The 14,960-nt window shown below is 40.9% G+C and overlaps 1 protein-coding gene across 2 annotated transcripts; it reads right to left on the bottom strand.

Moving 5' to 3' along the window:
- Positions 1-56: 56 nt before the first annotated feature.
- LOC138149217 (arylamine N-acetyltransferase 1-like) lies at positions 57-14,480 on the bottom strand. Of its 2 annotated transcripts, XR_011165258.1 has the most exons (3): positions 14,228-14,480; positions 2,628-4,049; positions 57-1,599 (listed from the first exon to the last, which is right to left on the bottom strand). XR_011165258.1 is itself a non-coding variant. In XM_069072243.1 (2 exons), exon 2 carries the CDS (start codon positions 4,042-4,044, stop codon positions 3,175-3,177), a length of 870 nt encoding a protein of 289 aa, XP_068928344.1. In that variant the 5' UTR covers positions 4,045-4,049; positions 14,228-14,480; the 3' UTR covers positions 57-3,174. The 2 variants fall into 2 exon arrangements, 1 of the variants encoding a protein (XP_068928344.1); XM_069072243.1 differs by having other exon boundaries at positions 57-4,049.
- Positions 14,481-14,960: the final 480 nt, after the last annotated feature.

Here is a 14,960-nt window from a genome sequence, read left to right as displayed (position 1 = left end):
AGTTGTTTACAATCTAGTAGTGGAAATAAGGTATGAACACAGATGAATATAGTACAGTTTTTAAAAGTATATAATTGATATATAGTACAATGAGATCTGATTGGGGAGAATTGGGGTGGTAATTTATACATTCAGGCAATTATATTTCAGTTCAGTAATTTAATATCAAATAAGGAATTTTTAAAAATTCCTTCTAACTTCCTCCCTCCATGCTATCATGAGAAACAAATGAGATAATGTATGTAAAGGTTCTACAATAGAATGTGGCAGAAGTAGTAATTCCATAGTCACAAGTTTATTTTGTGGTTTGCAAAATATTTTTCATCACAACTGTCTTATGAGGTAGACTGTACAAGTCTTACCCCCACTTTATGCATGAGGAGACTTGAAGTTTAGAGAACGAAAGTGATTTGGTTCTGGTTACATAGCTCATGTCAGGAGCTGGTTTTCTTTACACTAACAGTGCTGCTACAGAAAGGTAGATCCTTTATGAATAACATTCAAAGGCAATACCACACCTGCTTAACTGAAGCAGCCTAGGATGGTGGCAAATCAGTCCAGCATACATTTATTAAGGATCTACTATGCTAGCAAGAGCACGAATTTGTTGTCAGGAAGAAGACCTAGGTTGAAATGCCACCTCCAACACTATGTGACCCTGGGCAAGTCCCATAATCCCTTGGAGCTTCAAATTCATCTGTCTGGATCTGTGATTGCTCACAGATGTCTGGATCCTCATCTGCAAAATGAAATTAATCCTACTTGTAGTAGCTTCCTCGCAGGATTGTTGTGAGCATTAAATGAGATAACCAAGCATTTATTAAGCACCTACTATTAAGCATTGTAGATACAAAGACTAAAGGGAAAGAGTCCTTGTCCTCAAAAGCTTATATCCTACCAGGGGAGACAACATGTACATGTACAGACATATACAAAATGAATGTAAGGTGATGAATCAGGTGTTCATGTAGAAGGTAACACTTTAACTGAGTCTTAGGAATTCCAAGAGAAGTGCATTCCAGGACTGGAGGATGCTCAGAGCAAAGTCTTGAGGAGCTGAGACAGAATTGGTCAAGGAGTATCTAAGTGCCTACTAGTGTCAAGCACTGCACTAAGTGCTGGGAATACAAAGAAGGGTAAAAACCACTCCCTGCCCTCGAGGAGCTCCCTGTCTAATGGGAAACGATTAACGCAGAAGAAAGTGAAGATAATCCAGAGAGGGAAGGCACCAGCATTAAAGAAGACTGAGAAAGTTTTAGCTTGCACATGAAAGAATCAAGGGAGGCAAGGAGACAGAGATGAGGAAGAGAATTCCAGGGTATGGGGACAACCAGTGGAAGTGCCCAGAGTCAGGCCAGTTTGACTAGACTGTAGAGTACATGGAGGAGGGTAGTATGGAAAAAACATGGAAAGGGCAGGGAGCAGGTTTGAGGCACATTCAAAAGGGCTTTAAATGACAAACAGGTAAGTTGACATTTTATCCCAGAGGTAATAAGGAGCCACTGGAGTTATTAAGTAGAGAAGTGATGTGGTCAGATCTGGGCTGTAGAAAAATCACTTTGGCAGCTACGTGGATGACAGACTGGAGTGGTGAGAGACCTGAGGAAAGAAAACCATTTAGAATACATACTAGAAAAGTCCAAGTAAGACGTGACAAGGGCCTAAATTAGAGATGGGGCTTTGTGGGTAGAGAGAAGGAAACTAAAATGAGAGATGTGCATGGGTAGATAGAAAATTTGGCAAATAAGTGCACGTGTGAGCTAAAGAATGATGAGTCAAAGCTGTCATCAGTACTGCAAATCTGGGTGACTGGAAGGATGGTACAAGTAAAGGACTTTGTTAATGACTAATTTATAGTGCTTTAAATGTATTCTCACTTGATTCTCTCAACAACCCTGTAATATAGGTGTTAATATCTTCACCATGTTACAGACTAGTAAACAGCCCAAAAAGTAAAGTAACACCCATATGTAACTAAAAAGTGTCTGAGGCAGGTTTCAAACTCAGGTCTTCTGACTCCAAGTCCAACACTACAGTATCCCATGATGCCTCCCAACTAAAAGTCTTTAAGAAAACCACTGACAAAAGTAATGGGAGAGATTGTAGACTGATGAACCAACTTGGCCTCCCTGAAATTCTGCACAGGATTAGCTATCAGATAATGTATAGCTATGGAAAAAGAGCCCTAGGGTGCAGAACACATCCCCAAAACACCTTCCACTAACTGAAGAGTCCTTGGATTAAAATGTTCTCTTAAAAAAACTCTCCCTCAAATATATGAATTATTCACAACTCAGTATCAGTTGCTATAGTCAGGTCAACTTGACCTACCTGAACTGTTTAAACTAAGAAGAGAGGGTGTAATAAAATGGAGCAAAACAGTCTGAGGTTCACTGGGACTTGGAATGCCTAGGTTTTACCCTGGCTTTGTTCTAACTCAGATGTGTGAACTGGGACAGGTTCCTCATCTTAGGCTGAGATCAGGCTCTGTAGAAGAGCTCCCTGTGCTTTCTTGGTGTTACCAGTGGCCTCCTTGTAGGCAAATGTCAAGAGCACTGGGTCTGAAGCCAGTTTGAATCCCAACCCTGCTACTTTTATCCCTTTTTCCAGCTGCCTAGCAGACATACCTGCTTGGATGTGTGACTAGCATTCCCCTTTCCTGACTGTATGGTGAACTCTTCAGGGGTCCAGACGTGGAATGGGTTACTCCAAGAGTTGGTCATTACTCCATCCTTGAAGGTCTTCAAGCAGAGATTGGACTACTGTCAGATATGTTATAATAGAGATACTTTTCATATATGGGTTAGGCTAGGTGGCCAATGAGGTTGCTTCTGACTCCCAAATTATATTATTCTCCTGCCCATCTAAATTTCAGGAATTAGTAATTAAAGGCTCTGACATTCCAGGGACTAAAAATTTTTCCAGTATACTTTTCATAATGAGGTTTCTGAAACCTCAGTGCCACTCTATTAGGTAGTTTTGCCCAATTGTTTTGGGGAAATTATTTTGTGGAAGGCAAGGTGGGGAAGTTTTTTTAGTTGTTTTTTGTTGTTGTAAAGTGTTTTTTAACCTCAAAATATAACATATGAAATTTATCAATAAAATGTTTTGAAAACTTCATTGTCATGGTTCCTCTGTTTCCTCACCCCAATTGTTTCTATAGATTTTCCCTTACTAAATGGTAAAAATTTGGTCACCATGCTTTGGGACAAGCTTTTTCTCTAGGGAGATATTGAATATACTCTTCAGGATCTTCTCAATATCTTCATGCTCCAGAATCTTAAATTCCACCAAATCCATATTTTCTTTATAATTGAATCTTCTGTGAGTAAGAGTCCAGCCAACTAAGCAGTAAATTCCATCTACTGTCTGCAAAGAACAGAAAGACTTGCTTGTAAACACAGACTTAGGAGAAGTCTGAAGGTAGATGTTTGCAGATTCAAATTCTTCTATTGTTCGTGGCTGGAGAGTAAAAGAGTAGATATGACGGAATTCATTTTTTTCCAAGAGATCAGAGTTTTGAAATTCTGGGTTTGGAATGAATTGTTTCCGTCTTATTTGGTCCAAGTACCAGATTCCATTGTCTTCTTTCAAGCGGAAGATGCAGGGAGTCTGAGGTTGATCCTTTCCAGAAACCAGTTCCATTGGCTGCCATATTTGATGAGACCTGCCAAATGCACCATCCACTATATAGGCTGTCTCACCTATTGTGACCTTTAGGAGCAGGTGAATCATAGTGCTATACTGCCTCTTTAAGGTATTGTAAACATATCCTCCTAAAATTGTAGTCTCGTAGCCCATTGTGGTCAAGACCCAAAAGAGAAGGTGATTGATTTCTAGACACCACCCACCCCTCTTTCTCCTCACAATCTTGTCATACACAGCCTCTAAGCTCAGTCCTATGGGTATTCCACAGTGAATGTCCAAGTTCTCAAAAGGCACAGCTTGGATGTTATGCTGCATCACTTCAGTTAAAGTCTCCAAATCCAGCTTTTCACTGGAATGATTATAGCCGATCCTTGCAAAGTATTCTCTGATGTCCATGTTCCCTGTAATAAAGCAGCACAGTTTCAATTAATGATAGAATACTGGGAGGGTAACATATATAAAACAAGCAGGATAGTACCAGGTGGTGGAGATTTTGAGATCCAGTCTAAGAAATCTGAGCTGGGGGCAGAGCCAAGATGGCAGCATAGAAGCAGGAAAACTCCATGCACTCCCCCCATAACCACCTCAAATACCAATAAAAAATGACTCTAAACAAACTTTAGGGCTACAGAACCCACAAAGTGACAGAGAGAAACAAATCTCCCACTGAAGGCAGGCCAGCAGAAAGGGTTCATTGCAGCCCACTGGGACCAGAGCCCAGCCCTGCATGAGCCTGCAGCTTTAGCCCCAGGACAGCCACTACCAGCCACAGCAGGAAGGACTTTGGGAGAGTGGATCACCAGAAGTTTTGGCAGTTTCCAGAATTATCAACCCATAAATGCCAAAGACAAAGTGAGAAGTCAGTGTGGACTTTGGGAACAGGGGGTCTGGGAGTGTGGTGCAGTTTCTGCCCCCCTGGAAGGAGAAGCGGCTGAGGCATGGTGGCCGCCATTGCATGACTGCTTCAGACAGCCTGGCCTGCAGATTGTAGGGGGACCAAGCAACCATTCTGAGGGGTTATCGCTCTTGCTTTAACCCTCTTGGATATGGATTGCTGTCTACGGTGGAGGTCCAGGGGTGTGTGACCAGATGCCAAAGCCGGTGGAGGCTTCAGAGAGGGCACTTAACTAATACCTCTGGCAGCTGAGAAAACCACAGCAATTTGGGACAAAGCTCTCCTCTCTGGAAGCAGAGTTCTACTGTGTCAAAAAGCAAAGGAAGCAAAGCAAGCACGGAAATCCAACTTCAGGTTCCTTTTTGGGGAGGCAAAAAGGATCAAAGCATGGAACAGGAAAAAGACAACAAAGTCAGAACTCCTGTACCAAAAGCTTCCCATTAAAATATGAACTGGTTACAGTCCATAAATAAGAGAAGTGGAGGAAAAATCAGGAAGAGAAATGAGAATGATGCAGGAAAATCATGAAAAGAGAGTCAACCACCTGACTGAAGAAAATAGCACCTTAAAAAATAGACTCAAATGGCAAAAGAGGCTCAAAAAGCCAATGAGGAGAAGAATGCCTTAAAAAGCCAAATTTGCCAGATGGAAAAAGAATCTCAAGCTCACTGAAGAAAATCATTCCTTCAGAGTTAGACTGGAGCAAATGGAAGCTAGTGACTTTATGAGAAATCAAGATGCTGTTAAACAGATCCAAACATGAAAAAATAGAAGGCATTGTGAAATATCTCATTGGAAAAACCACTGACATAGAAAATAGATCCAGGAGAGATAATTTAAAAATTACTGGACTACCTGAAAGCCATAATCAAAAAAAGAAAAAGAACCTAGAATTCATCCTTCAAGCAATTCTCAAGGAAAATTGCCCTGATGTTTTAGAACCAGAGGGCAAAATGGAGGTTGAAAGAATCCACTGATCACCTCTTGAAAAAGATCCCACAAAGAAAACTCCTAGGAATATTATAGCCAGGTTCCAGAGTTCCCAGATCAGGGAGAAAATATTATAAACAGCCAAGAAGAAATAATTTGAATATTGTGGAAACACAATAAGGATAACACAGGATCTGGCAGCTTCTACACTGAGGGATCGAAGAGCTTGGAATATAATACTCCAGAGGTCAAAAGAGCTGGGATTAAACCAAGAATCACCTACCCAGCAAAAATGAGTATCATGTTTCAGGGAAAAATATGGTCATGCAATGGAATAGAGGACTTTCAAGCTTTCTTGATGAAAAAAACAGAGTTGAAAAGAAAATTTGACATTTAGATACAAGAAGCAAGAGAAGCATGAGAAGGTAAACGGAAAAGAAATCATAAGGAACTTATCAAAGTGGAACTATTTACATTCCTGCATGGAAAACCAATAATTGTAACTTATGAAACTTTTCTCAGTATGAGAATAATTGCAGGGAATAGAAATGTGTGTATATGTATGTTATATGTATACATACATATATATGTCTATATAGGAGGGCATATTGGTATATGAATACATATGGGAATGTGTATATATGTGTACAGGTGTATACATAGACAAGAGGGCACAGGACCAATTGAATAGGAAGGGATGATACTTAAAAGGTGAAATTGAGAGGTAAGAGAGGAATATAATGAGAGGAGATGGGGAGAGACAGAATGGGATAAATTATCTCATATAGAAGAGGTAAGAAAAAACTTACAATGGAGGGGAAGAATAGGAAGGCAAAAGGGAATGGGTAAACCTTACTCTCATTGAATTTGGTTTAGGGAGGGAATGACATACACACTAAATAAGGTATCTCACCCTACAGGAGAGTAGGCAGGAAGGGGATGACAGGGGGGATGATGGAGGGGAAGGCAGGTTGAGGGGGAGGGAAGTTAGAAGCACATACTTTTGAAAAGGAACAGGGTTAAAGTAGAGAATAGAACAAGTGGGGGGGAGCAGGATAGGATGGAGGGAAATATAGTCAGTCTTTCATAATATATTCATTATGGAAATGTTTTGTGTAGCTACACATGTACAACCTATATTGAATTGCCTATCTTCCCAGTAAGGGTGGGTGATGAGGTGGAAGGGAAAGAACCTGGAATTCAAACTTTTAAAATCAAATGTTTAATACACATATATGAGATGCAACTGGAAAATAAGGTATACAGGCACTGGGGTATAGAGATCCATCTTGCCCTACTGGAAAGTTGGAGGGGAGGTGGGGGAAGATATAGGAGAGAGCTGATCGGGGGAGAGGGTATACAGTGGGATCACTGTTTTGGGGTGGTGGGTAGGGGAAAGATGGAGAGAAAATTTGTAACTCAAAATCTTGTGGAAATGAATGATGCAAACTAAAAATAAACATAAAATCTAATTAAAAAAAAAAAGAAATCTGAGCTTCACTCAGTAGACAATAAGTAGCTACCAATAGACTTTAAGCAGAGGAATGGGAGGATCAGATTTATGCATGAAGATTTTTTTGGCATCACTGTGAAAGATGGATTAGATGGGGGTGTGGAGTGGGGCTTGGAGGTAGGGGTGGAGACAATTTTAGCTGTTGTAGTAACCTAAATGCATGGTAGTAGGGATCCATGATAGTGTGGTTATAATAGAGATGAGGCCATTCATAATCTCCCTTAATGCCAATGCTTTCCTTCTGTCATTGATGATCTTCAATTTATACTAAATATATCTAGTTTATACATAGTTATTTGCATATTATCTCCTCCATAATTCTGTGAACTCCCTGACAGCAGGGACAGGTTTGGTTGGGTTTCCTTTCTTTATATCCCCAGGGTTTAGCGCATCAGCTGGCACAGGAAAGGTACTTGTTAGTAAATATCTGTTGGCTTCACTTGACATGGTGGATGAAAGAGATATCGAAAAGGCAGAATTGCCAGGACTTGGTAACTGACTAGACATGAGAAGTCAAGGAGAGAGAGAACAAACATGGGAGAGTGGGTGAGTGTTGCTGCCATTAATAAAAGGTGAAGCCAGAAAAAAGAGCAGGCTTGTCTTTGGACATTTTGACTTTGAAGTATCATTGAGACATCTCAGTATAGAAGTCCAGAAGACAGTTGGAAAGGCTGGTCTGGAGCTTGAGAGACAGAGAGTACAGAGCCAGAGGATGTAGACTTAGTAGATATTTCTGTAAAATTAAGAGTTGCAACTGTGGAAGTGAACAAGATTGTCTTAAGACAGAAGAAAAGAGGGTAAGGATAGAAGTCTGGGGAACACTCACTTTAAGAGAAGAATTTGGGAAGTTAGTAAAGGAGACAGAAAAGAAGCAATTATATGAGAGAGAGGAGACCCAAGAATTTAGTCTGTAAGAGAAAGGTTCTTAACCACAGCGTCCACAGAACCCTAAGAGGTCCATGGATATATTTCAGAAGGTCCATGAACTTGGATAGGAAAAATATTTTGATAACTGCATTTCAATATAATTTATTTCCTTTGTAACCATGTGTGGCAGCAAGCACCCCAAGTGTCCTCAGGGTTTTCTGCCAACACAGGTTCTTGGATCTGCTTTGATAAAGGAAAGCAACTCAAAATGGGTTAACAAGCTCACTTAAATCAGTCAAATATGTATCATTTACCTAGTTCAGGGGAAAAAGGTCAGCACCCCGAACTTCAGAGTATACAGACAGAATTATCAAGACAGAAACAGATGAAGTAGACAGCTTTCTAAACTGTCCAACCATTACATCCATACCAAATCAACATCTGGGTTTCAACATCTGGGGTTTTTCAAAGCCGGGGGGCTGTGGACAACAGCTTCCCAGAATCCAGATCAAATCACAGAACACTTCTCAAAGTGAGCCCTAAAACAAAGCTACACATCAGGGCTTATATAGCCTTCTCCTGGCTCAGAGAATGTAACAACCTTATTGACCCACTGGCCAATCAAGAAGTATCTACTGAAAAACAAGCCTCCCACCCCAGGCTCCAGGTGCACTTTATTAGCCTAGGGGCAGGGAAGATCTTTAAAATTTACATTCCCATTACACCATGTAGATTTTATTTTATGCATTTAAAATATTACTTATAGAAACGGTTGATAGGCTCCTTTAGATTACCAAAGGAATCCATAACACACAAAAAAAGTTAAGAACTCCAGCTCTAAGCAAATGAATAAAAGTCTGGCCCATAGGATATGGGGGTAGTTAATGGTGTCAAATGCTGTAGAGTTCCAGAAGGATGAGGGCTGAAACAAAGGACACTGGGTTGGCAAGTTTGTTAGCAATCATTGGAGAGGCAGTTTCAGTGAAATTGGGGAAGGGAAAAGCCAGATTTCAAGGGGAAAGAGTGAGTTGGGGAGAAAGAGATATAAGATATATCCATTTATGGATATATATGATTTATATCAGCTCATTTTCATCACAAAAGGTACAAAAATTATCTAGCATTTGAATATGGGAAAAGAACCAATGTAAATCTCAACCCCAAAAGACTGGCAATGAGCCAGCATTTTATTTTGGCCATAGCAACTCCTAAACATTGGTGATTAAAGCATGGAAAGACTTCAGTATTCTTTCTCAGAGGGCATACTCACAGTGATAATCTCAAATCTAGTTAAGTATTTAAGTAATTACAATGCTGATCATTTTCTTTTTGTTATAAACAAGTTATATATATATATATAAGATCATAGATTTGTTCAGTTGTTTTCAGTCATATCTGACTCTTCATGACCCCATTTGGAGTTTTCTTGGTAAAGATAACTAGAGTGGTTTGCCACTTCCTTCTTCAGCTCATTTTATAGATGAGGAAACTGGGACAAACAGTGTTAAGTGACTTTCCCAGGGTCACATAACTAGTAATTATCTGAGGTCAAATTTGAACTCCGGAAGATGAATCTTCCTGTCTTCAGGGCCAGTACTCTATCCACTGCACCACCGATCATAGATTTAGAACAAAGCTTAGTGGCTCCTCATTTTAACAATAACTGAGCCCCAGTTTTTGCTCAAGGTCACACTATGGCAGGGCTAGGATTCATACCCAGATCCAGGTATGGGATTCAAACCAGGTGCTGACCTAAATCCAACACTTTCTGATGGGGTGCTTGGGATCTATGTTTGTAAAATCTATTTGTAAACTCAATTTGTAATACCAATTTGTAACATCAGTAATGATGGGGTGCTTGGGATCTACATTTGTAACATCAGTATGTAAAACTTTGTAACATCAATTTGTAAAACCAGTTTGTAAAATCACACTCCATTCCACCAACCCCCCCCCACAGTCTCAGAGCATTAACTCTGTCCCTTCTCCCCCCACCCCTAGCTTCAAAGCATTAATTGCGCCCAGCAACAACTCATGGATTGTTTATCTCAGCCTCGAAACACTAACAAGCTATACCTATCAATCCTTCACAAAAATATCTATAAATATTCCAGTTTAGGCAACTATTATGTCCCCCCTGCATAGTGTCTCCTTGCCCCCATGAATTCTTTGGTACCCTATGTCTAGATTGACTCCTTGGCTGCCTCAGTGAATCCTTCAGGACCATATCTCTGGGTTAACTCCTTTACCTGTCATCCACTGAATCTCAGGTTAACCTTGGTTCCCAGACATCAATCCTGTCAAACATGACGCTGATGGATGGCAGACTGGGCACTTCTCCATCAGCCCTTGACCGCTCACTGACTTAGTGACGTTTCAAGCCTAAAACCACACATCTAAGTAGCCCCCCCTTGGGCTTTTTCCCAGTGAATGATGAGCAATATGCCTGCACAGTTACATTACACTGTCCCCACCTTAACTCCTCCCTAATCCCACCCTTAATCACCTAGTTAGCATAATTGCCACGGTTCCACTATGGATGATTCTATATAAACCTTAAGTCTACCCCTTTAAGGTTGCAGGTCCCCTAAGGATCCTTGCCTGCTGTAAGGTGAATAATAAACTTTTGCAACTCTGACCCCAAGTCTGCTTAGGCCTACTGAATTCTTTCCAGACTGAATCACAGGCTCCCTGGTCTTAGATAAGATCAGAGTCCTACTGAACCTATTGGGAGCCATCCCTCATCATTTTCACTCTTCTACACTGCATATATATAATAGATTCCCATGACTTTAGATAAGGGGAAAAATTTACATACTTATTTATTTCTTTTTTTTAATGCTTTATTAACTTCTGATTTACATCATTTGTTTCTGCCAGATTTTGAGTTACAAATTTTCTCCCTGTTTTTCCCCTACCCACTGCCCCAAAATAGCAGTCCCACAGGATATTCCCTCCTCCATTCTGCTCTCTCCCATATTTTCTCCATACCCATTTCAACTTTTCCAGTGGATCTCTATGCCTCAGTGCCTGTATATCTTATTTCCCAATTACATGTAAGATGGTATTAATAATAGTATATATATATTTGAATATTTGATTTTAAAACTTTCAATTCTAGATTCATTCCCTTCCTTCCTTGTCACCCACCTTTACTGGGAAGATAAGCAGTTCAGTATAGGTTGTACATGTGTGGCTAATGCAAAACAATAACATAGTAGATATATTGTAAAAGACTGACTGTATTTCCCTCCTATCCTATGTCCCACTTGTTCTATTCTCTAATTTGATACCATCCCTTTTCAAAAGTGGGTGCTTGCAACTTCCCTCCCCCTCAGCCTGCCTTCACTTCTATCTTCCCCCCTCTAATCCCCTTCCCATCTCCTGGAGGGTGAGATACCCTATTTAGTGTGTATTTCACTCCCTCCTCAAGCCAAATTCAATGGGAATAAGGTTGACCCATTCCCTTTTGCCTTCCTATTCTTCCCCTCCATTGTAACCATTTCCCCTTGCCTCTTCTGTATGAGATAGTTTACCCCAATCTGTCTCTCCCCATCTCCTCTCATTATATTCCTCTCTCACCTCTTAATTTCACCTTTTAAGTATCATTCCTCCCTGTTAAATTGGTCCTGTACCCTCTATCTATGTATACCTGTAAACATATACACACATTCACATATGTATTCATATGCCCATATACCCTCATATATAGACATATATATATATTTCAAATCCCTTCAACTACTGAGAAAAGTTTCACAAGTTACAATTATTGTTTTTCCATGTAGGAATGTTAATAGTTCAACTTTGATAAGTTCCTTATGATTTCTTTTCCCTGTTTACCTTCTCATGCTTCTCCTTCTTCTTGTATCTGAATGTCAAATTTTCTATTCAACTCTGGTTTTTTCAGCAAGAATGCTTGAAAGTCCTCTATTCCACTGAATGACCATATTTTCCCCTGAAACATGATACTCAGTTTTGCTGGGCAGGTGACTCTTGGTTTTAATCCCAGCTCCTTTGCCCTCTGGAATATCATATTCCCCCTCAGTGTAGAAGCTACCAGATCTTGGGTTATCCTGATTGTGTTTCCACAATATTCAAATTGTTTCTTCCTGGCTGCTTTGTAATCTCTCCTTAATCTGGGGATTCTGGAACCTGGCTATAATATTCCTAGGAGTTTTCTTTTGGGGATCATTTTCAGGAGGTGATTGGTGGATTCTTTCAACATCTATTTTGCCCTCTGGTACTAAAACATCAGGGCAGTTTTCTTTGAGAACTTTCTGGAGGATTATTTCTAGGTTCTTACTTTGGTCATGGCTTTCAGGTAGTCCAATAATGTTTAAATGATCTCTCCTGGATCTATTTTCCAGGTCAGTGGTTTTTCCCATGAGATATTTCACATTGCCTTCTATTCTTTCATTTGTTTGGATCTGTTTAACAGCATCTTGATTTCTCATAAAGTCATTAGCTCCCATTTGCTCTAATCTAATTCTGAAGCAATGATTCTCCTCATTGAGCTTTTGAGATTCTTTTTCCATCAGGCAAATTCGGCTTTTTAAGGCATTCTTCTCCTCATTGCCTTTTTGAGCCTCCTTTGCCATTTGAGTCGGTCTGTTTTTTAAGGTATTATTTTCCTCAGTTGGGCTGTTGATTCTCATTTCATAATTTTCTTGCATTGTTCTCATTTCTCTTCCCAATTTTTCCTCCACTTCTCTTATTTGGTTTTCAAAATCTTTCTTAAGGTCCTCTATGGCCTGTAACCAGCTTGTATTTTCCTTTGAAGCTTTTGGTGTAGGAGTTCTGACTTCACTGCTTTCCTCTGTTCCATGCTTTGCTCCTTTTTGTCCCCAAAATAGGAGTGTATTGTTGGAATCTTCTGTATGCTTTGTTTCCTTTGCCTGCTCATTTTGCCATTCAATTACTTGACTTTTGGACTTTTTGCCACAGTAGGACTCTGTCACCAGACAGGGGAGCTTTCATCCTGAACGCTGGGGTTTTCTCAGCTGCTGGAGGTATTAGATGGGTGCCCTCTCTGAGGTCTCCACATGCTCTGGCAAACTGGATACATGCCCCAGAGCCTCCACCCTAGACTGCAATCCAGATCCAAGCAGGTTAAAGCAAGAGTGATTACCCCTCAGACTGGTGCTTGGTACCCCTACACTCTGCAGGCCAGGAGCTGAAGCCGCCACGGGCGCTGGCTGGCTGAGCCGGCATCTCAGTGGCTTTTTGCCCGGGGAGGGGGGGATAAAAGCCATGCACTCCCACTTACTGGTCCCAAAGTCCAGACTGCACTGACCTCTCACTTTGTCCTTCGACTCTATGTGTTGATAAATCTGGTAACTGCCACCACTACTGCTGATCTGGAGTCCCTCCAGCCAGCAGCTGGTCAGGCCAGCCCTGGGGCTAAAGCCTTGGCATGGGGCTGGGCTAGGCTCCCAGAGCTCTGTGCTGGATTCCTGCCGGGCTGTCCTCAGTGAGAGGTTAGCTTCTCTGTGTCATGTTGTAGGTTCTGCAGCTCCAAAGTTTGTTTAGAGTCCCCTTTTTACATGGATTAGGGAGGGTGGAAGCCTTAGCTGCAAGAAGGTCGTGCTTCTACTCCGCCATCTTGGCTCCGCCCCCCTACATACTTATTTTCACTAAATTCTAGCTGAAATTTAGATGTTTCTTCAAGTGTGATATAAGCAACAAACATGCCTCTAAAAGGGGATCCATAAACTTCAAAAGACTACCAAAAGGGTCTATGACACAATAAAAGTTAAGAACTCCTAGACTAGGGATAACATGGGTTAGACCAGCTGAGAACACAACCAAAGTACCACATACTCAAAAGTTCTTAATCTAGGGTCCATAAGCGTTTTAAAAAAATATATTCTAACTATATTTCAATATAATTGGTTTCTTTTGTGACCCTATGTATTTTGTTTTATGTACTTAAAAACATTAATCTGACAAAGGCAGGTCATAGGCTTCACCAGACTGCTGAAGGAGTCCACGACATAAAAAAAAAAAAAAAGGTAAGAATCCCAGATAGCCTTGGTGAGTGCACACTCTCTGAACAGCAAACAAGCTGGGCAAGTTACAAGGGGGTGGGGGGTGCTGGAGAGAAATATGGAGGACATTAACAGTTTAATTCAGTCAGCTTTCTAAACTAATAACTGAAAGCTGGTACAGGTGAAACCTCCCAAAGACTCCTGGGAAACACAATTTCACTTGGAGTCAGCCTAACAGTACCAACAGATATCCTGGGTGTTCTCAGTCTTTCTGATCTCGACCCAAGCTCCACTTTGAGACAGAAGGAAATGCTCTGAAGCAGTCCAGTGACTTAAAGAGAAAATAACAATTTCAGGGAGAGCTGGTGAAAAAAACACTCTTACCAGCAATGACGAACTTCCTGTGGGCAGGAGCTGGGGGATGGGGCAGCCTTCAGTATCTGTACTAAAAGCAGAGGTCTGAGAAATAGTAAGTTCCTGCAGTCACACCAGGCAAGGGATGACCAGGGGTTCTTCCCAGGCTAAATTAGCAGATCTTCAGGCAATAAATGGCTTCCAGACTGCACCAGGGCCAGTTAATATAGAGCCCCCACCCTCCTTTCCTGATCTCCTGCCCAAGGCTATAAAATTCTTGGTTCTCATTGGCTTTGGGGCTGACTTATTTCTAAGACCAGTTTCCTTCCACACCCAGAGGTTTCTGGGATGTGTAGTTTTAGGCTTTCACTCACCTCTCTTAGTATGTTTCTATTCAATAATGCTGAGTACCTGTTCATTAGCTGGTCTGTCCTACAAGTGGGAGAGAATATGACCCCACCTCCTTCCCCCAAGAAGTAAGCATCTTATGGAGGTGAGACTTACACACAGAGAGTAAGTAGGGATTACAAAATAGAACAAAATCAAGAAACCAAACAGTGATGGTAATCATATAATCATTAATTTAGAGCTGGAAGGAACCTTAGATACCACCTAGGCCAATCCTCTTGTTTTACAGACAAGGACCAGAAAATTTAAGTGATTTTTCCCAGGTCATACACAAGGTAAAAAAAGTTATAGTCAGGTTCTTAACTCAGGTCACCGGCCTCCAAATCCCACATGTATCTTTCTACTGCCTATTTTG

This window comes from Petaurus breviceps, unplaced genomic scaffold (assembly GCF_028583685.1).
Source record: "Petaurus breviceps papuanus isolate PSGF00001 unplaced genomic scaffold, PetGlider_PUasm1.0 90845, whole genome shotgun sequence".
In the NCBI taxonomy this organism is placed as follows: domain Eukaryota; kingdom Metazoa; phylum Chordata; class Mammalia; order Diprotodontia; family Petauridae; genus Petaurus; species Petaurus breviceps.
The sequence above is the reverse complement of the archived record's forward strand: the minus strand, read 5'-3'. Positions and strand labels throughout refer to the sequence as shown.

Coding starts and splice junctions, on each gene's coding strand:
- LOC138149217 (XM_069072243.1), bottom strand. CDS start 4,044: ATGGACATCAGAGAATACTTTGCAAGGATCGGCTATAATCATTCCAGT.